General features: G+C 44.3%; 2 protein-coding genes and 1 long non-coding RNA gene across 3 annotated transcripts in view; 2 read left to right on the top strand and 1 right to left on the bottom strand.

Annotated features, from left to right (window-relative positions):
* KLF9 (KLF transcription factor 9) overlaps nucleotides 1-19,565 on the top strand; it is a 29,758-nt gene extending 10,193 nt beyond the window's left edge. Inside the window, exon 2 of the mRNA XM_081930774.1 lies at nucleotides 18,664-19,565. Coding sequence (XP_081786900.1) covers nucleotides 18,664-18,893 — 230 coding nt within the window. The 3' untranslated portion in view covers nucleotides 18,894-19,565. The remainder of the gene's footprint in view (nucleotides 1-18,663) is intronic.
* On the top strand, nucleotides 1,990-9,683 carry LOC309380690. The gene is made up of 2 exons (XR_014173034.1): nucleotides 1,990-2,125; nucleotides 8,086-9,683. It is a non-coding gene; the product is annotated as an uncharacterized lncRNA (long non-coding RNA).
* SMC5 (structural maintenance of chromosomes 5) overlaps nucleotides 16,163-25,601 on the bottom strand; it is a 64,543-nt gene continuing 55,104 nt past the window's right edge. The window contains exon 25 of the mRNA XM_081930433.1: nucleotides 16,163-16,740. The gene's annotated coding sequence lies outside the window, so the exon portion shown is untranslated. The remainder of the gene's footprint in view (nucleotides 16,741-25,601) is intronic.

Below are 25,601 nucleotides of genomic sequence, written 5' to 3'. Positions count from 1 at the left end.
CATGCCCCCCCTGGCTATGCCCATGGCCCTGGGCCACCTCTGAAGAGGGAACTCCACGAAGGAGGGAGGAGAGCATGTGCAGAATGTAGGCATGCACTCTCTATGGATCTGAGCAGTGAGCCAGGGTTGGCATTCAAATTAGGGTCTCTGGATTTGGGTGTGGATTTGGGATTTAGGTGGGCATTGGCTTGTTCCCTATGCTGTCAAACCTGTGTGGCTATGCAGTGTCACCAGCTATCATTCCTATAAATTAAGATCGGCTGGGGAGCCCAAACCTCTTTTAGTTCAGAAAGTTATTAGCATTCTGGAGGAATATTTTAATTCTTAATTTTGCTGCTGGTTAAATATTATATGCTGAAGGAGACTCTTGAGAGTCCCATGGGCTGCAAGAAGATCAAACCTATCCATTCTTAAGGAAATCAGCCCTGAGTGCTCACTGGAAGGACAGATTGTGAAGTTGAGGCTCCAAGACTTTGGCCACCTCATGAGAAGAGAAGACTCCCTGGAAAAGACCCTGATGTTGGGAAAGATGAAGGGCACAAGGAGAAGGGGACGACAGAGGATGAGATAGTTGGATAGTGTTCTCGAAGCTACCAGCATGAGTCTGACCAAACTGCAGGAGGCAGTGGAAGACAGGAGGGCCTGGCGTGCTCTGGTCCAGGGGGTCACGAAGTGGCGGACAGAACTAAATGACTAAACAACAACAACAACAAATATTATAAACACCCAAACACAATTTTAAAATGTAGTTGGCACTCTTTCTCACGTAGTTGAAGACCAGCAGCAAAGATTTGAGCCAAAGCAAAGCCACTGAGAAACAAGTGGGAGATGCCAGAGGCAATACCTTTTTTAAAACACAAAAGGGACCAGCCTTCCTCCCTACCTCCCCCTCCTTTAAAAAAGAGAGCCCAATGAGGACTTAGTCGCCTCCAGGAGCCATAAAATATTGAGTGTCAGTTTGAAAAGCGAAATGGACTAAGAGAGGGAAAGGGACTGAGCTGGCCGGCTGGAGCCCCATCGAGGGCAAGGCTGGTTGCTGGGAGCCTGAGAAGAGCAGCTCCCCCATTAAAGGGAGAGGAAGCAGGCAGCATTTTGTTTCAGGTCTCATGTGGGGGATCTAGCTATCAGTGTTTGATTGTAACTTCTATATTTACCTCTTGGACTTTTTTGTAAGTAAAACGGCCTATTTGGCAGCATAATAAGTTTAAAGCACTGCTTTATGCGCAGTGCACTTCTTAAATGGCCAAGGTATGGAAGCAAGGAGTATCAGCTGTCCGGAGGATTTGGTTTTAACCCCCTTTTCTGGCCTTATCTCTGTGCCCTTAGAGTATACTACTGTAATAAAATGAATGTCGTGTAGTATACTCTGACCACGTGGACACATCACAGCATTTGCCAGACCAGCCATTTGTTTGCAGGGATTCTGTGTCTGGACTTCACTTTAATTTACAGGCCTCCCTCCAGCTGATCTACTGAAACTGTTGCCAAGTAGGCAGATTCAAGGCTAGCCAGCCAACTGCAGGATAGTAAAGTACATACAAGACAAACAACTGACCTTCTTCGGCAGTAATTTTCCTCAGGCCACTGGCATAATCTCTGTAAGTTTTAGGAACAGCAGTGTTCCATCGCTGCAAGTTTGTGAGTACAGTATGGCTAATTCTTGCTCTGCCCCTAGGGAACATTATACTCTGGGGTCTGGATGTGTTTGGTTTCCATCCATAGATGTAGAGCTCTGTAGCTCTGTTTTTTATTTTCTTCTAGAGCAGGGCTAAGACAACATGGAGCTTTCCAGGTGTTGCTGAGCTCCAGTACCCAGCATCTCTGACCATCGGCCATGTTGCTTGGGTCTGGCAAGAGCTGGAGTCCAAGACCATCTGGAGAGCCACACGTTTCCCCATCTGTGCTCCATCTTGAGCTCTTGGTCAACAATGTTTCCTGGCAAAATTCAGGACCGTTGTTAACTTGCTCCCTGTCTTCCGCTCCCCAAGGCACCACTGTACTTGATATTTAACCAGTACCAGTCCCTCAATAATAACCCCATGTAGCACAATGAATACAGTTCTTTCCATGGGATTTGTATAAATCCATTCTTTTTGTATAGATATCCTTTGTACTGTGAGCTGAGGTCGGGAATTGAATTGAATTGATCTTTATTACGGCCATTGGCCCGTCACACAACAGTTTCCCATACCACCATAATGTACTTTAACCTCCAAATTTAAAACCGCCAAAACTTACAAAAAAAAAAAAAAACAGACAAGAACCAAGCAAAACAAAAACAGAAGACCAACATCATACATTACAACAAATTTGTAGCATAAACATCGCCCTCTGCTCATAAATTGATAGAAGACATCAATGGTGATATCACCTAATTACATCCTAAAACATAGATCATGGTTTAAAGGGATTATCCGAGCCACACAGGAGTCCGTTTCTCTTCTTTAGGGATAGGACGCTGATCAAGAATCTGGCAACCATGAGTGATCTTAGGGGGTCATCATCATTTAATAGATATCTCAATTTGGCTTCAGTCGTATCATCGGCAATTCCCTTAAGATATTGAGCAAGAAACTTGCTCCTGGCCGATAAGTGAAAAGCACAATCAAGAATTATGTGATGCAACGATTCTGGTGCCCCACAATTACAATCACATAAGAGCGATATCTGTCCATTGGAGAATCTATTTCTCAGCACGTTCGATGGGAAGGTGTTGAATCTTGCCTTTACAAAGGCATATCTATGAGCTGAGGAAGTTAAAGAATTCAAATAGTTTGGGAGCCTTAAGAGGGGTAATAAACCAAGATTTAGAGGTGAGCAGGTACCATTGCCCAAGATCATTTTCTGCTGCAAGTCCATCTCCTCTAGCTTACAGGTTACTGTTCTTTTAGCTGGAACTATATCCTGCTCTAGTAATTTGGATGGGGAGATTCCCATTGCCATTATTTTCAGCTGTAATTTTTTTACCCATGGGCTCTGGAAATCATCTCTCCACATACATTGTATCAAGTACAAGTTTGGGAGATTGTGCCATAGAGATAACCAGTGACAAAGTATGTGCTTCCACAGAGCATTTTCCAGGGATACAATATTAAGTTCCATGCGTAACGCTGTATTACTTACACAGTTGGGCAGTTTCAATATCCCTCTTAAAAACTGATTTTGAATGACCTCCAGGTGAGATAGGTTGGCAAAAGTCCCCCAAATTGAGATGGCATAAGCAATCGTCGGGATCACCTTGGCCTTGAAGACTTTCAACGCCGATGGGATATGAAGGGCCCCATCGGTGAAGAAGAATCGCAAGATCGCCAAGGAGATAGATTTGGCTCTATTTGTAACATAGGCTACATGGGCCTTCCATCTGAGGTTATGTTGTAACCAGACTCCCAAATATTGGAATCTATAGACTTGTTCGATGACTCTCCCATCAATTCTCCAATTATGGAGTTTCCGGCTCTTTGAGAAAATCAGGATCTTAGATTTTCCATAATTAATTGTAAGGGAATTTGCGTGACAGTATGATCCAAAAATTTTTAGGGCCCTCCTGAGACCTACTCTAGAAAAAGAAAGAATGACTGCGTCATCCGCATATAGTAACAAGGGGCAGCGATAAAGTGCTAGGCGGGGTGCATGAATCCTTTCTTGGGCCTCTATCAGGGGAGTCCTCATGTCACTTATGAACAAATTGAACAGGAGTGGAGCCAATATACAACCCTGTCGGACACCTCTGTTAATGGGAATTGAATTCGTGAGATCACCCTCCGGGGTGAATCTCACTCTGGCCGCTGAGTTCTCATGGAGTTTGATTATTAGCCAGAGAAGCCTTCTGTCAATGCCCCAGCGGGTGAGTTTTTCCCAGAGGATGCTCCTGGGGATACTATCGAATGCTGCCTTCAGGTCAATGAATGCCACACAGAGTTGGCCACCTTTTGGGGTGGAATATTTCCAGGCAAGATGCTGTAAAATTAGAATATGATTAATTGTTGACTGTTTTGGGCGGAATCCGGCTTGTTCGGGCCCAATTAATTTTTTCTCTTCGGCCCATTGGATTAGTCTGTTCAACAGGGAGCGGGCATACAGTTTCCCCACTATTGAGAGCAGGCTGATGTTCCTGTAGTTCCCCGGGTCATCTGGTGAGCCCTTTTTGTGGATTGGAACGATAACAGCGTCCTTCCATACTTCCGGAATCATTCCAGAGTTGTTAACTGCATCGAAGATGTTCGCCAGGACCTTGGCCCACCAGTCTGCGTGGTATTTTATAGCTTCTGCTGGGATCAGGTCTGGCCCAGGCGCTTTCCCTGTTTTAAGGTTGACGATCAAGTCATGGATGTCTTCCGGATCGGTAGGGGGCCAGAGGGGAAGCTGATCTTGAAATTTGTCTCTTGTGTTGACGATACAGTCAGTTGTGGCAAAGTAATTTTTTTAAATAAGATTCCCAAACCGGGGCGGGAATAATAGTTAAAGGGTATCTTTTAGTTCTTTTATTTACCAGGAGCCAAAATTGTCTGGTGTTCCGTGATGATGAGGCTTCTATAATTGCCCGCCATTGATTCGCTTGCCATTCCAGTCTGGCACCCTTTTGAATTTGCTTGTAGGCCGATTTTGCTTGGAAATATTCTTTTGGCAAGACCGTTGCCCCAGAGGCTTTATACTCTTTGTAGATGTTACCAAGAAGTTGTCTAGCCTGTTTACAAGCACTGTTGAACCACAATGCACCTGTCTTCCTTTGTGTTCGATTTATTATATGCGTCGGGACAGAGAAAAAAGACGTTAGATCTTCCGACAGATTCGAGAATAGTCTTAGGGTTTGGTCGTAATCATGATAATCCTCAATTAATCCTGAATATGCTTGTTTTAGTCCTTCTTGTAAATATGCTGAGAATTTTTGAGCATGAAGTTCGGACCATTTTACACTTTTGACTTGCAGTACTGGGTTCGTAATCAAATGTGTTGGATGTCTGTCTCCATCTGGGGTCCAGTCTATAGTCATTGTGGCGACCAACGGTAGGTGGTCGCTCAGTTGAATATTTTCAACTTTAAAATGGGAAAATTTGGGGAATATATCATGAGATACCAGCATATAATCCAGGACACTGTTTGCAGAGGGGCTTATGTATGTGAACTCACCCGGTATGTCAGGTGGGCAGTTCCCGTTTAGAATCACTAAGTTTAGACGTAGTACCAATTGGTAAAGAAGGGTTCCTGCTTCATTTACCCTTTTGTCTTTGGAGAGTCTTTGATTGTGGAGGGAGAGGTCATTAATGAATTCAGGGGTTATCCACCATTTGGCTTTGGTTAAGGACTCCCAGTTTGTTGCAATGCGAGCATTGAAATCCCCTGCTATAACATTGGGTATATTGGGGTGTTTGGAGTGACAAAGAATAAGATGTTCCTCCAGGATTCCCCATTTATTGTATAAGTCAGCAATGTTGCCTCCAGGAGGAAGATAAACATTTGTTATAGCAAGTTCGAAGTTTTTCCCCGTAATCAGGGCTGTAATTGCAAGGGTGGAAGCATTTACAAGCGTGAGTTTTGCCCGTATTTTCAAGGAAATTGCTATGACTAATCCTCCACTAGGCCGGCCTCCTTTAGTGGACGGGCATGCTGGTAATGATATAGCATCAAACCCATTAATATTTACTCTCCCCTCTTCCCATGTTTCCTGCAGGAGAATTACTTGGTGTGAGTTTATTAGTTTTACAAAGTCTGGGTCGAATTTTTTCCCCTTCCAACCTGCTATGTTCCAGCTTAAAAGGGAGAACGGGGGAGAGTTTGGCTGAGGTTTGGGTAGTCACAATGGAGAAGGGGGGAACGCTGATCTTGGTGGGTTGTCAAATTTAAAGAAGTCAGTAATTTTCCTTTGACTAATGGTAGATGACTTCTCTCCTTTTGGCGCAGGTGTGCCTCTTGAGCTATTGTGAATATAGATAATATTTGATGTTTTTAGCTGTCGGGCCCAACTAGGCCCTGAAGAGGCTCCTGCCAAGTCCGCTGGAGCTGTCCTCTTTGGGGATCTAACCGATCCACTTGTGATCATTTGGTTTATATGTCCTGCTGGGTCTTCAGTCCACTCTGTGGTGACTCGCGGCACTGTGGTGTCTTCCTCACATGATTGTTGGATTTTTGGTGGAGAAGCCTTACTTGAGGTGGCCACTACCGTCTCAGGACGTGGATGGTCTTCGATGTATGTTGATTCCAAGTCCGGCATGGAGGGGTGAAGGGACAACGATTTATCCAGGGGGGTGTTATCCTGAGTTCCATTCTTGGATCGGTTAATCACAGAGGGAACAGATAAGTCTATTAAAAGCAGGGATGAGTTACCAGCGTGAAGGGGAGGAGAAGAGTCTGCCTCCAGCAGTGGGACCTTCCCATCTACTGCAGAGGGCACCTTATATGCTGGGTATTGGGGAATTGTTGTTTCCACCTCCATGGGGCATGGCACCGCTAAATTAGAGTGGGTATCATTCGTAGGAACTCCGTTGCAGGCGATCCTTAGGAGCTGAAGTTTAAGTAAATCCAGCCTGTTTATAATATCTTGTTGTTCCATCGCTGGTAACTCTCCAAAGGAGGCGATAAGCTCTCTTTCCTCCTGGGGTGTCAAAGAGTTACTGGCACACTCGTAGTGTTTGGTTGTAGGAGTGGAGTTACTATGAGACTGGCCCAGACATGGAGTGTACAGCTCAGCCCTCTTTTGTGGTTCAGGGCGGGAGGGTTGTACCGTCTCCTTGGTTAATCCCTCTGATAGGAGGGGTCTAATTTTGGAATCCATGAAAACTCTCGTTGGAAAAATACCAAGATTATTCAAAAAAAACTTTTTGCTTAATAATAAGAGAGGGGATTTTTGCAGAGTGGAAAGCCAGCATCACTCTCTGATATCTGTTCTGGCTAACTAAGGGAAGCACAGCACAAAGATCTATTTGTGATGCCTCGAGTTTTAGAAGCCATCTGAGGTGCTCTTTAGTCCCATGTAGCGTTGTCCAACTTAGGTCCCTTCCCCGGAAGGTTAGGGAAATCTTCCTTGGATGTAGAATCAGGGATTGGCGATTCAGTGCGGGGTTGAGATTGTATTTGCAGTTCTTCATACAATCGGTGTTTGGTGGAGCTTTCTGCCGGCGCAATGGAACATCTACTGCCCCCTCTTGGGCTGTCTGTGCCGGCTGGTGATCCAGTTTTTGCTGAAGACTATGCAGCTGAGAGGATAGGCCATCAATTCTTTTAAATATACAGTTTAGAGTTCTAATTATTAGATGGAGTTGCTCGCATCCTGTGCAGTCCGATTCGGCTACCAATTCCTCCTTTGGATAGGAACTATCCCCATTTGTGTTACCATTAGCGTTTCCAATTTGTAACGTCTCAGGGGCCTCATCTTCTGATGTTGTTTCAAGGGCAGTTAGAGGATCGAAACGATTTTGAGTTGCTATTGAGTAGGTACATTCTTTGGGGCCTCTCCCTCCTTTAGGTGAACCCTTCCTTAATTGCTTAGGCCTTGGAGAGGATAATGCCTCGTCAGAGTCTCTTGGACGTTTTCCATGGCCCATAAATCAATTTTGCAGGAGCTGGGGAGCTCCTTAAATCCTTTAGTCTTCCTCACAAGAATACTACCACTTCCAGGAGAGTGGTGCCATAAAATTACTCACAGTAAGGCAGTCAGTTCAAGCCTCTTCCTTCCCCTTTTCCTTGTTCCTAGGATTTTTGAGACAGCTCGGTTCCAGCAATCGGGCAAAATTCACTTCGTAGTGTGCAATAAACTAAAAGCTAAAGGAAAGAGCTGGTCGACAGGGCAGAGGATTTATGCCCAGGAGAACCTTTCACTTATCTCTCCCAGTTAGGGAGGCGGCGGCAGCCGTGGCGGCAAGTCCGGGCGTCGGAGCCACCCAGATAAAAAGAAAACAAAGATAAAACAAGTAGCGGGATACTAAAAGATACTAAAAGACAGCCAGCACAGCCAGCAGATCATTAAAACTCACGGATAAAAACAAGGGAGGATAAAAACCGCATAAAACCACTTAAAACTTTGATAAGAGTAAGCGAAATTACTCGGAGACTACCTTCGCCGCCATGTTGGATCCTCCTTCTTCCGCTGAGGTCGGGCTTTTCCATTATGGTTTCCCTGCCCTCAGTAATCTGTTGCTCGGATGGGACTCTGAAGTCTTTAGGTGGTGAGAAAAAGGGTTATTTTGTGAAGAAGAGGGAGGAGAAATCCAAAGGGCAGGGAAAGGAAGGCAATGTGTTTCCTTTGGCATTAGGGAATAGTGCTCCTCGGAGGCATGACATTTTCATGCCCACCATGAGTCCAGTGAACTTGCAGGTGCCTGGAATGCCCTGCTGTTTGGGGGAAAATCAGTGCCTAGCAGTGTCCATCCACTAACTCAGTTTGTTCTGTAGGAAAGGGATGGGGAGAGCTGTGGCCCTCCAGATGTTTGACTCCAAGCATGGCCAGCCTGCCCAATGGTCAGGGATGAAGAGAGTTATTGTCCAATAACATTCCTGTGTGGGAAATACAACCACTTCCCGCTGTACAGTGGTACCTCGGGTTACATACGCTTCAGGTTACAGACTCCGCTAACCCAGAAATAGTACCTCGGGTTAAGAACTTTGCTTCAGGATGAGAACAGAAATCGTGCTCCGGCGGCACAGCAGCAGCAGGAGGCCCAATTAACTAAAGTGGTGCTTCAGGTTAAGAACAGTTTTAGGTTAAGAAGAGACCTCCGGAACGAATTAAGTACTTAACTTGAGGTACCACTGTACTCTGCTTATCTTTTTTAACTACCATCCAACAGTTGCTAGCAGGTCAATGAGGACTTAGGAAGAGAAGGGTAGTTTGCTTGCTTTGTGTTTCAGAGAATCCTGCTAATCATAAAGAAGAGTACAGAAAATCCCCACAGCTCACATCCATTTTCCGTTAGCTGCTGTCTATGAAAGCAGCTGTGAAGACCCATTTTATAAGCACCACAACAGAGTCGGAACTTGGATCATAGTATTTTCCTGGCGGTGGAGTTTGGTTAATACATGTGGGTTATGGAGAGTCTTTCTGTTGCCCATGTACATTCTGACAGAGCGAATGCCCTGAGCCCTTGACGATTTCCAGCCCATTGCTCACCTTGGTTCTCTCCACTGCCCCCCCACCCAAGGTATGTGTTATTTCACCTGTCTGCATAAGCAAGAGTCAGGGTAAACCTGACACAGACGTCTTTCATTACGAGAAAAGTCTGCCATTCTTTCTTTAAAATAATATTGTGCTTCATTCTTGGATTCAGTTTGTCAGGACTCTTCTCTCGAGCACAGCATAACGCGGGCTTACTTATTTTAGCAGAGGGCTTGTTGCACACTCCATTCTGTCTAGCAAAATTTAGTCTTGGAGTTGTCCATAGAAAGTTGAGTGCCCAGAATTCAAAGGACATCTGCCTGAGGGCATTGTGTGCCCAGTCCTTGTTATTTTCCTTTGAAAGTGACCAGAAACCATGTGCTGCCTTCTGTTCATTCAGTAGAACTCCCTCCCAGATGAGATTAGACAGGGACCTTCCTTCTGGACTTTGGGCATATGACTAAGGTAGTGTTTGGTTTTATGATATTTTCTGTTGTTTTATTGTTCCATTTTCTGTGGAATGTTTTTATATGATGTATACTGTTAAGAAATGTGGTATATAAATGTCTTAAATAAATTGAAATTAAAATAAATGGTATTTGGGAGGCATTTTGATTGTTGACTCTCAGGGAAGAAGAGCTTAAAATACACTGATGGCTATTCCCCCCCCCCCCCCATGCAGCAGTTAGTGGAAAGTGGCTGCAATCCTGCACCCACTGAGCTGGAAGTTATCCAGACTTGACTCAGTGGACTTACTTCTGAGTAGGCACGTATAGAGAGGATTGTGCTGTCATTTTGTAGGCGGGTGGAGTGTTTTGTAAGTGGAGTGTCCTAGTGGTGACAAATGAAATGCTCAGAATCTGGTTTCTGAACATGTTGTGCTGAAACAGGGTATTGGATCTCCTTTGGAGCTTGTCTGAGTGGCCTGCTCAGTCAATGCTCTCTCAGTAATACAAATGGCGTTCCAGATCCGTGCAAGCTGTCACTATGTTTTGCTTCATCTGTTTGACTCCCAGGTTGGGCCCAAGTGTGGATACGGCTCCACAATATGCCTCTCAATACTTTGCCTTGGTTAGGTCAGCAGAAGAGAGGACTTGGATAGCAGAAATGTTCTGAGGTATCCCCAGGCGACCACATTATGATGCTGTTTGAGAACACTTAAAAAAAAAACATGCTTCTGCCTATAATAGTTGTCTGGCCACATAATGAGATGCCTTAGTTTACTCCTTGATTTGTTAGCTGCTTCTGAAGCTACCAGTTCATCTTTTATAATCTTCTTCTTCTTCTTCTTCTTCTTCTTCTTCTTCTTCTTCTTCTTCTTCTTCTTCTTCTGCGATCACTCGTAGCTGAGTAAGATTAAGATTGTCGTCCATAAACACAGTTTTAACAATGAATCCGTAAGTGACTGTGGAGGCCAATTCTAGACCCACATGTCTTTCCACAGTGGGGACATTGGTTCCCAGGCGGGAGTTGATCACGGTGTGGATTTGCCAAGCGTGCCTTTCTCTTAGCATGTTTCTCCCTTGCGTCCTGAGTTCGAGTGTCTTCTAAGTCCATGACACCTTTGGTAAAGGCTGTTCTCCAACTGCAGCGCTTGCAGGCCAGTGTTTCCCAGTGTTCTCATCTTTTATAATACTACCATTATGAAATAATGGGAGGAATTCAACATCACATGCAGGTGATCGTTCTGTCTAGGCAAGCGTTTTAACTTTCCAAATGGAGCAACCCCTCCTCTTTCCCTGCACACTGTTCTGGGGGTGCTCTGCCCCCCAATCCAATTGCAGGGAAAGGAGGGGGGAAGCCCCATTGCACAAGTAAGTGGGGGCCCTTGCACAGGGCTCCTGCTGATGGGACTCATGTGTTGAATCCCGCCCAATGATTAGACAACCATTCTCCTATTTCTAAGCCCTCAGAGATGCCTCATGGGGAATGAAGTTTAGATCCTTCCATATCTATTATTAATGGTTTGTTTTTTTGTCTTTTACCAGGTCTCCTAGCCTGCCAGTACATATTTGCATGGACACGCCTAACTATATTTCTCTTTAGCATGGATCAATATTAGTGAGTTTGCACCAGTGAGTCAGCACCATTGCTGCAACTGTGATGTTTATTTCTAAATTAATAAAAGCTGAAGGGTGATAGCATGCCCATTGAGCAGCAAAAGCTGCTTTGTGGCCACTCCAGAAACACAGGGGGGTGGGTGGGAAGGGTTAATAAAGCATTCCCAGGCAGGCGCTCCCACATTCCTAACTGCAGTTGTGGCGATAGATGGCAGAGACTAAAGAGGAAAAGTGGCCTAAAGTGAACAATGAGGTGAAGTCTGAAAGATCCAGCTTTGCTTTGGGGAAATATAACTTTCAAAGTGTTATTTCCAATGTGTAATGTAATGCAATCTAGAGCCAGATTAGAGAAAAATTGGGAAACTAACAGACAGAGAAAAACAGGAAAGTTGAGATGCAGTGGTTGGGTAAGGAAAACAAAAATAGGGTGATGATTCAAGTTTTAGGCCTTCTAGCTGTAACAGGTGGGGGCTCCATCACAAAAGGGGGCAAGAGCACACAGAATCCTTCTCCAATGTTATTTTGCTCACACTTTGTAGCAATGAATCTGTCTCCAGGCAGTGGTGAGGGGCCAGCAATGCAGCCCTTGCACCAAAGTATGACTTTGTTTTGAATCTCTGAACCCGACTAAATTGGTTCAGAAATAGAAAGGCACTGGCTGGTACCTCTCTCCACAGAGGGTTCCTGTCTAGTCCCGAAAGAAAACAATAAATGTGGCTTGGAAGCCGGGAAATGAGGGGAGAGAGAAGGGAAGGGGAGTCTAGCTGAAGCCTAGGTCAGGGAAGGAAGGAGCCTGCTCCTGAGGCTCATCCTGGGGCCCAGTGCGTCTTGGAAAGAAGAGTCTGGGCAGCCCCTGCAAAGCAGCAGAAAGACTGAGCTGTGGAGACGCTTGGAACAGCTTGTGCGCAAGGACTGGAACAGAGCGGTGTGTAGTAACTTCAAGAAGGAGGTGGGGTGCCTTGTGGAGAAAACCAGACCTGACTGCCTCACCCTGATTGTATGTTTGGGTAGGGGGGCTTTTTTCACAAAGGCTCCAGGCTTGTACCTAAGTGATATTTCACATCAATAGATACCAGTGGTGTGTTCCTGGGACATCCTGAGTTCATTAACTGCCATGCCACAGGGTGGAAGCCCAGCCATAAAGGTGTGTGTTCTTAATCCATTTTTAGCAAGATACCATGGTCTTTACTGAAAAGGCATGAAGGTTTCCTGTAATGTTAAAATGAATACTCCAGACCTAATTAACCCTTGCTGAAAGGGGATGGACATGGACTTCTCAGAACACACTTAATTTAATTTGGATGAGAGTATTTACTCTCAGTGGGAGATACCCACAATTCAGCCAGTTATTTGTTGCGTTAGATGTGGCACTGGATTGAATTGGGGGAATGTGCAGCTTCCTGCTTGTGACCATCATGTGCTGGGATTCTTGCTGACTCACCCAAGAGGGGTGTTCTGTGTCCACCACAATGATGCTCATCACTCGGGGCAAAGCCTGATGACGCAGGGAGTCTGGGGTGGGGGGTGGGGAATCCACAATTCCCGCTGAACCAAGCTTCTCAGTAAAACAGTGCCTCTCATTTTGCTTCTTCGGTTTATCACCTCTCTGAGCACGTGGGCTCAAAGCTGCTATTGTCATCCTTCAGCTTTAAAACCATTTTCACTCATAAATACAATATATTTAGGGGGTTTCATGTTGGAGTTCAATGAAACATCCACCAATCCCCATTGCATTTCTCCTGGGACTCGATAGGACTTTCAGAGTTGGATAACAACCTGCCCTTTGCTGTTATTGTTAAGAATCTGTTTGCTACTTCATTTATACCTAGTGATGCTTCTTCTCTCACACAATCTGCTTATATTGGCATGACTGGCAAGTCTGGGATTTCAGTTAGGCTACAGCATGGTGTCTGAGGCAGCTCCTGGATTCCTAATAGTTACAGTTTGCATTTTGTGGTTTGGTTTTGCTTTGCTTTTGGAAAACAAGTTTCCAGCCCATGGGATTCTAGAGTTGTATTTGAGAATATGCCGTCGTCTGAATTCAGTGATCCTTTGTGGATACAGGGACACCGTGATGCACACACCCAGCTTGACAGAGAAGAAGGTGTGGCTCTGTGCACAAACCCCTTTACATGTGCAGATCTCCTCATGCCGTTGAATTTAATTGGAAAGTCCACATGTGCTGAAGCTCCGAGTGTACATTGCTGTGCCAACGCAGCTCTGAAACGGCACAGGTAACTGTAAACAACTCTTTTGCCCTCTGCAAGTTTTCTCTGCCCTTAAAAATCAACAACTTCTTGCCTAACTTCTACATGTGTTCATTTGTTCAGAAAAATAAGCAAATGTGCATATGTACGTAGTCTGATTTGCATAACTTATACTGAGAGCAGAATATGAAGTTTCCTGATACAAATCAGTATCTTGCTTTGCCACAGAATCTGGACAGTTCAGGCCTAAGTAGGAGCACTCTCTTTGTACAGGTTCAGCTTGCTACCCACTGAGAGGCTAAAATGTTATTTTGAGATCTTGTTAAATGTTGAGATTGGAAGCAGCGAGTGGATATGGATATCTGGCAGGTTATATCATCACAGATTCATAATGTTAATGTTAGTGTCTCTGAGAACAGTCTGTAGGAGTAAAAGCTATTCCTAGTGGTTGTTTGCTTCCCGTAAATGGTTTGGGTAGCATTTGTCATTAGTTATGTGCTTTGACACCCTCAATCACATCTGTCCTTGTTGATGTGTCAAAGGTGATTGGTGGGGAGGGGGAGGGGGCAGTTCAGTTTACTTAATCAAATCCTCCAGGGCAATAGATAGAGCAGATTTATTTTTCTCTATTTAGTTGGGATATGGAATCCTTTTTAGTCTCATTCCTCACAGCTATGGTTGACTTTATTAAGATGCCAAGTGAGGAACAGTCAACCAGCTCATAAATACAGAAATAATTAATCACTTCTACATCTTACAAGCAGCTGGTGCACATGAAAGAGATGCTGGGAAGAAAATCAGCACAGGTTTGTAGAGATGATTCATAGAAAACTAAGCTCTCCTTGTTCGCAATCTTTGGCTGGCACTGCATGGCATCCATCCAAGTGGAATGTTCGGAAGACCTTACAGTAAATGATATTCTGACCAACATTCCATTCCACTTCTGTGTTTAACAACAAAACCCATTCATTTTTGGCAGTGATTGAGGAAAATATCTCACTATTTGGGTGAGTGCTCCAAACAAAACAAGTCAATAGAGCATGGAAGGATTTAGAAGTTTGACTTTCTTGGTAGCTGCCACATATGTGAGGGTCAGCTAACTATTGCAGTGTCCCAAGCACAGTTTTGAGGGCCATCTTTCTGGGATACATCTATAATCCCCCCTTTAGCATATTTAACTTAGAAATCCTGTGCATATTTGCTCCAAAGGAAGTCTCAGTGGGGAGGTGTGCAGAGCATTGCAGTCTGAGAACTACAATAGATGTTTCCTTCCATCAGAATAAGAAGAAGAAGAAGAGTTTGGATTTGATACCCCGCCTTTCACTCCCCTTCAGGAGTCTCAAAGCGGCTGACATTCTCCTTTCCCTTCCTACCCCTCAACAAACACTCTGTGAGGTGAGTGGGGCTGAGAGACTTCAGATAAGTGTGACTAGCCCAAGGTCACCCAGCAGCTGCCGGTGGAGGAGCGGAGACGCGAAGCCAGTTCACCAGATTACAAGTCCACCACTCTTAACCACGACACCACACTGGCTCAGTGTGGCTCAGCCACATATCAGTGCCCAGCTATGCACACTTAAGTTCCATAGAAATCACAGGGGCAGACATTGTCCATAACTCTGCATAACTCTGCGCTGAATAATTGCTGTATTGTTTTAAAGGGATGGCTTTATTGTGTATTTTAATGAAGAATTTTTATTATTTTAATATAAGTTTTTATACTTTGTGAACCACTTGGACACCTATTTTGGCATTAAGTGGTATATACTTTAATTAATTATTTAATTAATAGGCCTGTCTATTTGGATCAAGTTTCATGTACTACACTGGAGTACAGTGTTGGAGCATTCTATCAGCTATATTATTTGGCTGGTTTCACATCTTTGAATCTGAGAAGTGCACACAATATTCTTAATATGTACAGAATTTTGAAATGTTGAAGATGCTCCTGTATGGGATGTGAGAAATTGTGTCATGGTGATAACAATGCTACTGAAATCTATGGGTGTTCTGACATTATGGTTATTATTTTGTCCACACCAGGTGAGCTGCTTTTTTAGGTCTCCTGTTCTCAAGCTTTTAGCTTAATATTTTTTCCAGGGCTGGATATATAGACACAAAGGTTCCTGGGACAGGAAAAACTTTGCATCCAATCCTGGATTGTCCTCCTATATATAATTAATTGTTACTATTTTTTATACAGTATACCACTTACATGCCAGAACGACTTCTAAGTGCTTTACAACTATAAAATCAATCATAAGATCCACACATAATTAAAACACACTTTAAGGATTCCAGCAAGGCATTAAAACATCCTTAATTAAAATGTACAACAACCCAGGCAAGTGAAAAAGTACGACAATTGAAACAGTGAAAGCACACTTGAAACAGTGAGATCAGAAGTTCTTGGGAATGATTGCTGGAGCAGGTCTGTTTTCAGGAGCCACCAGAATGGTCACCCTAATGATTGAGGGCATCCCACAATATGGGGGGCCACCAGTGGAAAAGCCCATCTTGGCATTACCACAAGCTGAGAAGCCTCAGTGTGAGCCAGTGTGGTGTAGTGGTGAAGAGCAGTGGACTCGTAATCTAGTGAACGGGGTTCACTACCCTGCTCCTCCACCTGCAGCTGCTGGGTGACCTTGGGCCAGTCACACTTCTCTGAAGTCTCTCAGCCCCACTCGCCTCACAGAGTGTTTGTTGTGGGGGAGGAAGGGAAAGGAGAATGTCAGCCGCTTTGAGACTCCTGAAGGGGAGTGAAAGGCGGGATATCAAATCCAAACTCTTCCTCTTCTTTGAGACTCCTTTGGGTAGTGATAAAGCGGGATATCAAATCCAAACTCTTCTTCTTCTTCTTCAGGCGGCGGCAAAACTAACTGGCTTCCATTAGCTGAATGCAGTGTTCTTACTGAGCAGTGGTGGGGAAGAGGGATTTTCATGTAACTGGGCCAGAGTTATTTAGGGCTTTGCATGTCAGCAGCAGAACCTTAAAACTGCCCCAGTTGCGTGGCATGTGCCTGATAAGAAGTGTCACTCGTCACTTGGGCTGCAAGAGAAGCCCCACCTAGTGTCCACTGCAGTAATCCAGAGGCAGTAATCCAACACGTGTCCCAGTGGCCAGAAAAGGGTGCAGCTGATGCACAAGACAAAGGGCTTCAGCACAGAAGCTGCCTGGGCCTCCATGGGCAAATATGGTTCCAAGAGCTCCCCAAAGCAGGATACCTGTCCTTTCAGGGGGAGGGCAACACCTCCCAGAAAAAGCAGGCTCCTCAGTTCTCAGGCTTCTGAACCACTTACACAAAGGGTCTCTGTCTAAGCAGAATTCAGCTCCAGTCTGCTGACCTTCATCCTCTCCATCGCTGCATCCAGTCACTGATTCAGCTTATGCCTATTGGATTTAATAGAAAAACTGTGTGTCATCAGCATACCAATGTCACTGTGCCCCAAACCTCCTGAAGGGATCTCCCAGAGGCTTCATTGGCTAAATAGTGTGGGGGATGGAGTTATGCCTTGCAGCACCCTGCTCCCCAGCTGCCCAAATGTAGACATGTAGTACCCCAGAGCTATTCTCTGGAACCAGCCATGCAGGTAGGGGCAAAACGACAGTAGCACAGTGGCTCCAACTCCCAAGCCATGGAGGTGGTCATGGCACCCAAAGTCCCCGAGAGATCCAGCAGCAACAGTCGGATTGCCCTCTCCTTGAAGGAGGAGCAGGGCATTAACCCTGATGGGAATGAGTCCAGAGCATCTTCTTCCTCCAGAGTGCCTGAAGCGGAGCTGCCACTGCACTCCTGAGCCCCTTCCCTTGTCCCCAAAGGAGATGTCAGAGACTGGGCAGAAGCTGTCAAGCACCTCGGGGTCCAGCAAGGGCTTTTGCAGGAGCAAGCATAGAGGACAAGCCATAATGTGGATGGATTGCTCTTCTTGGAGGAGTTATCATGGACTCAGTTTGTTCATGTTTTCTTTGAAGACCTAACAGTGTCTGCATTTGGTGTGTCTGACCAAAGTTGACTCATACTTGCCTTTATTTTTAATAATACAGGGCGTGGGAGCGAGGGAAGGAAGCAAATGCCTCCAGATCCAACCAAAACACAAACTGAAAAACATTAATAAGGAAGGATAAGTTGTTTGCTTATTATTTTAAAAATTGCAAGGTGTTTCTTTGTTTCTCATACGTGGTTTCCAAATTGAAATTGCTGTGAAGGATGACAAAGAGTTGGAGTACCATTTTTAGGCATGGCTTGCTGGCTTCCTGTCTCTTAAAGTAATTAGGTCACAGTAAGATCCTTGGTCATCATGCCCTACTGACATAGAACTGCCGAGAATTTGCAGGTTAAGACAGCAATCCTAAGCTCCTGGGGAATGCCGGCTGCCCTGGAATTTCCTTCCTGTCAGCAGAGGCAGAAGTCTGCTCCACTGCCACCAGCGCTCTGGCAGCATGGGAGGTGAAAAGGGGCATGTTGAGGGTGCGTTGAGGAAGCTCTGGAGCTAGTCGTAAAGCCCTTCTGTTCTCCCTACCACCACCACCCCATGGTCATAAAACTACACCAACCCTGAGCCTGGCAGAGCTTAGGATGTGATGGCTCCTCCACTGTGGGATCTCCCACCGACCTGTATAGGATAGCGTTGCCCAGTTGTAGTACGAGATAATCACTTTGGGTATCTCTTAGTACTGTGTTGGAAATGAAATGCTATGGATCTGAGTGTGGATGAGAGAAGCTGTGGCCCTGTGGTAGAGGTAATATTTTAATATCTGATACAAGTAGCTGCTCAGCAGCTTAAGATAGTGAGAGAGTGGGATACATCTCTTGGCATGACAATTTGGAACTCAGTGCAGAATAGGGCTGTCTGGCCTCTTGGCCATGTCTCTCAGGAGTATTTTAACTGGAGGTGCCATTGTTGGGGTTTATTGCAGTTCAGGCTTTTGATTCCTGCTACACTTTTTGCAGTGATAGTGCAATAATTTGTGAGATACCGAACTTATTTTGTTCACAGCACCTACTTACCTTAATGGAGCATCCTCAAAGTATTACTTGTGCTGAAATACTTGAATATATTGGATGACCTTCTAAGCCAGTGTGGGGGAACCTTTGACCCTGCAGGTGTTACTGAACTACAGCTCCCAGGATCCTTGGCTGTTGGCCATGCTTGCTGGGGCGAATGGGAGTTGTAGCTGAGCAACATCTTGGGCAAGAGCCAAAGGTTCCCTGCACTTCTTCTAAGGAATCAAATGCTAGGATTTAAACAACCAGCCTTAGTTATCATAATTTGCTTCCTTTAACTGCTTTGTTTCTTCTTTCCCTTCCCACAGGTGAGCGACCGTTCCCTTGCACATGGCCCGATTGCCTTAAAAAGTTCTCCCGCTCTGATGAGTTGACGCGACACTACCGAACCCACACTGGGGAGAAGCAGTTCCGATGCCCGCTCTGTGAGAAGCGGTTCATGAGGAGCGACCACCTGACAAAGCATGCGCGTCGCCACACTGAGTTCCACCCCAGCATGATCAAGCGATCTAAAAAGGCCAGCTCTGCCTCCTTTTGAATAACAGACTACAATGGGGGTGGGGGGGGGACAACCATTGTCGAGAAAGGCATAACTGATCAGCACAAATACATCTGCCAGTGTACAGAAATATTCCCCTACTTGCATTTTGAAAGCACATGTAGCCGGAAGATTAACATTTTCATCCTCTCCACCCTGCTATGCTACCAACAACAGTCTTAAATCAGTCACTGCTGGGTGGGCGTTGGGGAGGGGGCATCAGCAGAAATAATGCAACTTTTCTTTTTGTAGTTTAAATAATTGACACTGGTGTATATATGTCTGACTGGTGGTTTGACCTGTGACACCACAGTAGTGATTCCAAGCTCTTTGTGATTGCTGTGTCATGGGCATGTTTTGTTGACTAATGTAATGCTGCTTGTATTTAAATGAAAACAAAAACAACAAAAAAAGTTTAGTACAACCACTTTCCAGCTCACTTAAGTATTTCTCAAGTAAAGGAAACAGAACAGAAACCCAACTCCATAGCACATGTTTTAGAAGAAGATTCACTTCTCTGTGTGTGTGTCTCTCTCAATGGTCCATCCTGTTCAAGACTGTTAAGAAAAAAACCATTACATCTGTTGCTCTTATTAGCTGATTGATGTACAAACAAGGAGGTGAAATTTATACTGAAGAAGAACTGTTCTGTATATCCAGGTTGTTGTTTTTTTTTTAAAAAAAATGAGCTACACTTTTGATTATATGTTGCTCTTTTTTTGAGTGAAATCATGCATACAAACCAATGACTAAGCAAAAAGGAAAACAAGATATAAGCTTGTATCATGTGTTTCTGTGGCTCTGCTCTTCATTTGCCATTTGGGTATATTTGTGAAAAAGTCATTGTAGAGAATGTGGGAGAGGTATGAGACCAACAGCAGTGCCCCCACTTCTAGCTGACTTTCATCTGAAAACGATGTACCGTACTGTACTCTATAAATACCACTAACAGTGCTTTATTCTGCTGCGTTTCATTGGAATGGATGCATAAGCAGCAGCTACCATCCTTATAAGCTACCACTTTTGTAAAGGTTTTTTCCTTATGTCTCTCTCTCTGAAAGGTGCATTCTCTTCATCCAGTTGCCAGATTCCTGTCAGCCAGTGGGAACTGTGTGCATTTCTGGAGGGAACAAAACTTTCTCCCTCTCCTTACACAACATTCTCTATGCTAACAGAGACAAGACACTGAAGACTCGTTGGGTTTTTTAAAACCACTTTCCAAGAGACTTCTACCTTTTCATAAATTGCAGCTGTTGTACAGAATATGAGAAGAAAACAACCAACCAACAACAACGAGGTAATTGAACCTACCACACAGGGGGTATGTCAAAATATTTCTTAGGACATGAACTCTGCCACTATGTACCTTGTGATCTTACCCTGTGTGTTAGGCTTGATGCATTGAATGATAATGGCAATACTACGTCCGTTAATGCTAAGGCTTGCTCTTTGAGAACAGGAGTGAAAGCGTCCTTGGGAGAACAGAAACCCTTGCATCTAGCCAAGACGCCATCTTCCTCAATGTTAAAGCATGAACTTTCCCTCCCCCATCTCTTGTAATGGTGGAGAATTATGTTTACAGACTTTCCCCGCTACCCAGAAACATTCTACTGGTTCTATGTTCTTTACTCCTCCTTCGCAAGGAGAGAGAGGTGCAACTGTCCTATCTAGGGCCAGATTTATCCCTGACATAATCACCCTGCAGCCAGTGGAATTATACTGGGATCAATTTGCCCCATCTTTGTAAAGAATCTGTACATACAACTCTTGTAAAGTACACCTGCAATGGCAGAATCTTCTTGTTTCACCTGATAAAAAGCTAGCTTCCTAGAAAAAAATAAAAATAAACAAACATCTCAGAGAGTAGAGTATTCTACAATCGTCCGTGGCTTCCAGCACTTAGAACTCAGTATGCATCTAGCATTTTTAACCTGTGTGGTTCATTATAAAATAAAAAAAACCTCTTGTCTATGCGAAGTGAATGGCTTCTAAGTAAAGGTGTTAGGGGCACTTGAACAATCTATGGGATTTCAAAAGCAAAAAGGGATGAGTTTTCTTCAGTGAAGACATGTCAGGAAACCAAGCACACTTTCTACCTCCGTTTCAGCTTTTTGAAACGTTTTATTTTACGATAAACCAAAATTAATTTCTGGTGTCCAAAATAAATCATAGGGATGTTTGTTCTTCCTTATAAAAACAGATAGCCTGGCTATTTCTATCGCTCTAGTGTAAAAAGTATTCTGCTTTTCCAGTACTGTTAATGCTGCCTTGTTTGATGGGGGTGAGGATCATGCGCTAGGCCAGCCACTCACAACATGGGATTATTCCAGCCAACCTCCCCTTCTATCCAAGACCAGTTCTCAAGAGCCTCTGCTCTCAGTTAGTCCTACTCCTTCAACAGTCATTAGAACTGTCGACTGTTGCTCTCAGGTAGGACAAATGCAGTATTAGCGAAATAGAGCCTGAATGCTGAATGCTGTTATTTCACCTTGACTGTAAAGCCACAGGCACATGAACATCCCCTCCTTGACAAATGATCAGGTCGCTTAGGCACATGAGAAACTGTCGTGTGGCTGCAGAGTGATTAGGGCACTTGCCTCTTTTTCTGATGGGTGTGGGTTCATTTCCTTGATCTCACACTACATAGCCCACCAGGAAGATTATAGTCTGGACCCTTGAGTTGGCAAGTCTATGGTGGCTGAGCACTGGCCTGCATTCAGCTAAGTAGTCCTGCCAGCAGAAGTCCACCCCAGGACTTCCCTGCTCCCCCTGTGGGCCCTGCATTGGTTCAGGGGAGCCCCCCCCCCCCGAGAAGCTGGCAGGCAGGTGCAAGAGGCAGACAGGCTTGTGCAGATGGAGCTTAGCTCTGTGCTGAATTCCTCCCAGTGTGCTCACCACATTGCTCCTATGTGTAGGTTACAGAAATGGCATTGCCTTAACCACATCAGCCAAGCAGGTTCTAATGATGCATCTGCTGTGCCCTAAAATGTAATTTCGCACAGCTTTTAGGCATAATTGTTTTAAAACAAAACCAACATGTGAATTATGTTCTTTCTTAAAAAAACATTCTTGGGTGCTAAGCCTACCATGGAATGTATAATCTTAAATTTAGGTTTGTTCTCTTAATAGATCTTCCATCTATATTTTTAAAAATTGTGAAGCCCTTCATTGTCACTGCAGTGACGTATGCATGACCACGCTGCTTATTGGTGGCAGCTGTCAGTGTGGCCACCAGTTTGTGGTGGGTTGGTTGTCTGACTTGCAGGTGAAGGGTTTTGTCACCACAGCATCTGCACTGAAGTGTGTTGAGCAGCAACAAGCAACATTTCAGTTTTTGGTAACGGACAACCCAGTCACCACAAAGAGCCATCGTGGCTGCACTGAGGGGGAGCAGTTGCCACCCCCACATCAAGCAGGGCCATAATTTGTACCAGTCCTTGGACCACAGATGGACGTGGGAATGCTTCCTGTGTTACTTTGAGCAGATATAGGTGTGCATGAGAAGGTCTTAAAAGGGTGGAGCCACATGTTTTAGAGTTGAGGATTCTGCTTCTTTGCCATGATTCAAGAGAAAAAGATAATTTGCAAGGATTTCTCTTTAACCCCCATACCACTTTCTTTCCTCCCCAAGCCACATGGGAGAAACTAGGGTGTGGTGGCTTGGAGGGGAAATCAGTCGGCACGATTAGGGACATGCTGTCCTGTTTCTTCCTTGCAAATTATTCCTTCTCTCACTCGCTGCAGAGCAGCAGTAATAAGAGTTTCTGGTCCTGTGATTGCTGACAAGTGTATGTAGACGCAAATATGCATGAGAAAGATTTGTGAGAAAGGTAATTGAACCTACTCATGCCCCAGAAAAGGCCCACACACGGCAAGCCTCAGAGTCTACTCTGGGAAGCAGAGGCCTGCTTCTTCAGCTGTGGTTCTCAACACACTTGAAAGCGAGTTTCACTGAAATCCACAGGACTTGATTCCAACTGAATATGCTTCGCATTGGGGTGCAAGTCTTGCTTCTTAGGAGTCTTCCAAAAGTAACCTCAGAAGCTACCCAAAGTTTATTAACCACTAACAAAATGAAATGAAAAATAGGAAAAGTTTGTCTCTCTCGGTGTAAAAGCAAGCAGTAAATTTCATGGTCAAACTTGACAATGCAGTAAAATCAGTTATTATTGGTTCTTAACAAAAGGGAGTTTAGGAAGAGACTTTTGCAGCTGTTGAGAAGAACAAAAGATCAAGTTTTCTGGGAACATCATTTGCCACGTTACTCTGGAAATTCTTAGGAGTGCTGACGTGAAGATGGCTCCTCTCCTCACTTCAGAAAGACCATTCTAGAGAAGCCATGGCTTTAAAACTATAGCTATACAACATCTTTTGTGAACAATTTTGATGACTTATATACAGGTCTCTTTTCTGTTTGCTGATGGACTTAGCCCAGTATGCACCAAACCGGACATACTCTTCAAATGCTGTTTTACTACAGATTAACAATCTGTAACACTGTAAAATACCAACCTTTACAAGTTTAATCCATTTTATTTTTGTACAGTATTCGTATCCTTTCTAAGTTATTTTCCTGTCCTGTTTTTGTAAATCACATGAAATTGTAAAAAAGAAAAAAAGTAGTCATAGGTGTTTTTTGTACATATGTATATATAAATTGTCCAATAATAAAAAATAAAATAAATAAAAACAAACATGTTACTTGGAATGATTTGCATCCATGAATGACTGCACAGAATTTAGTGTCCGCTTTATGCCTGAGTGGGGATTTGAACCCTGATCTCCCTGTAGTGGTTAGTCCAGTACCAACCACTACACCACACTGCCTCTCAACTGAACCGCCTAGGCAAAAATTTAACCTGCCCCCTGAAGCCCAACAGTAGCAAGGGTGCCATAGAAGTCTTTGTGGGGAGGCCACGCCACCAACTGCCCCCCCCCCACTGAAAAGGAATGCCCTTTCTCCAGCTGCTGATCCACCTCTCCTCTGAAGGCTCCAAGTCATAGAGGACGTTAAAGGTGCAGCCAAGATGGCCCCTCCCCCAGCCCCAGCCAGCATAACTAGTGGTTAGGAAGGATGAACATTGTGGTCCAAAACACCTGAAGGGAACAACCTTGGCTGCCCCTCAGGCTTTGAATTGTGCTTGGAAACCTGCAGGGCACCTGGCTGGCCATGTAAGCATCACAAAAAATGGACATAGATTTGCATATGCGGATTGATATGTATAGATGCGAATTTAGATATTATTGCTACAATTTAAATAGAAATACATTGTGTTACCAGGGTGTGTCATTTTAGGGGGTGAAACTTAAATTTTGCAAATTTCTTCAGTGAAGGGTCTTAAAAATATGTTTTTGGGTGTGAGGAATTCAAATCTATTATTTTTGTGATTGGACAACATTTATTTTGGTAAGTCTATGTCTGATGAAGAAGCACATAAACTGCTTTAGGAAAACCAAAGAATTTAATTTTGCCTTAAGAAAATGTCAGCTAATGCTAAATACCACTACACAATATTAATGCTATATAAAATAAAATATGCAATTTTGCACACATTTTACTTAACCAGCAAAACTAATTTATATTAATTTAACTATAATATCTTTTGAGTTCCCAAGTCATGTTGCAACTTTTTGCCACCCTTTTTTTGGAATTTGAAAGTTGAAAAATTCTGCACAATGTCTCATGCTCACAGGGGAGGTGGTCGGGTGAGCCTGGCACCTGCTGTGTCTGTTTCCCCCTATATTTCGTTGATGGGCACCTTCAAGGCCACGGCTGCCCTTTGGACTGCACCAAACACTCCTTCAAACTGTCCTCTGACAGTGCTTCAAAGAGAGGGTTGTCCTTGTTAAGTAGGATTAGTGGCTCTGCAAAAACTAGGAAAGTTGTTTCAGGAGAGATGGTTATGAGATATTTTCCTGACTAGTTGCAGTCAGTATCCAAGCAGCCACATTTTGCACCAGCAGGAGATTCTGGTTCTTAACAGTCTTCAAATGAAGGCTGCAGGGAACACCTTGAAATTATGGCCATGTCTATTTTGCTAGGCCATGGACAACTGGCCAGGCTGCCTTTGCCCAGGAGAGGCTGCAGCTGGTCCATCAGTCTCAGCTGCTGGATTGTCCTACAACTCAAGCTGCAGATACCATCCTTTCAGAAAAGACAACCCCATCTAGATGCCATTACCGCTTTGAAGCTGAATGGGTTGAAAGAGGCAATCACCATTGCTTTGTACAGGTTGAAATGGTCTTTGTCTGTTTCTTGCCATTTGGTCTAACAAAACGGGTGATTACCGTATTTTTCGCTCTATAACACGCACCTGACCATAACACGCACGTAGTTTTTAGAGGAGGAAAACAAGAAAAAAATATTCTAAACAAAACAGTGGATGTATGATTTTTGTGGTTCATGCTGTGGCCACAGACATGTGATCTGACGATGAGTTTGGGGTAGCCCAATGCAAAAATCCTGAGGATCCATGTGGATCCATGCTTTGTAACCACATTTTGCACCATTGCGGCCCCATGAAACAGTGGGTGTGTGTGTTTTTTGGTTCAGGCTGTAGCCATGGATATGCTATGTGATCTGATGGTGAATTTGGGGTGACCTAGTGCAAAAATCCTGAGGATCCATGTGGATCCGTGCTTTGTAACCACGTTTTAAGTGGGGAGGGAAGGAAAAGAACTCAAGGGACAAGGAGCACGCGTGGGGTG

The sequence above is a fragment of the Podarcis melisellensis genome (assembly GCF_964234715.1).
Source record: "Podarcis melisellensis genome assembly, chromosome: 11".
NCBI classification, from domain to species: domain Eukaryota; kingdom Metazoa; phylum Chordata; class Lepidosauria; order Squamata; family Lacertidae; genus Podarcis; species Podarcis melisellensis.
This window is presented reverse-complemented; position numbering and strand designations above follow the sequence as displayed.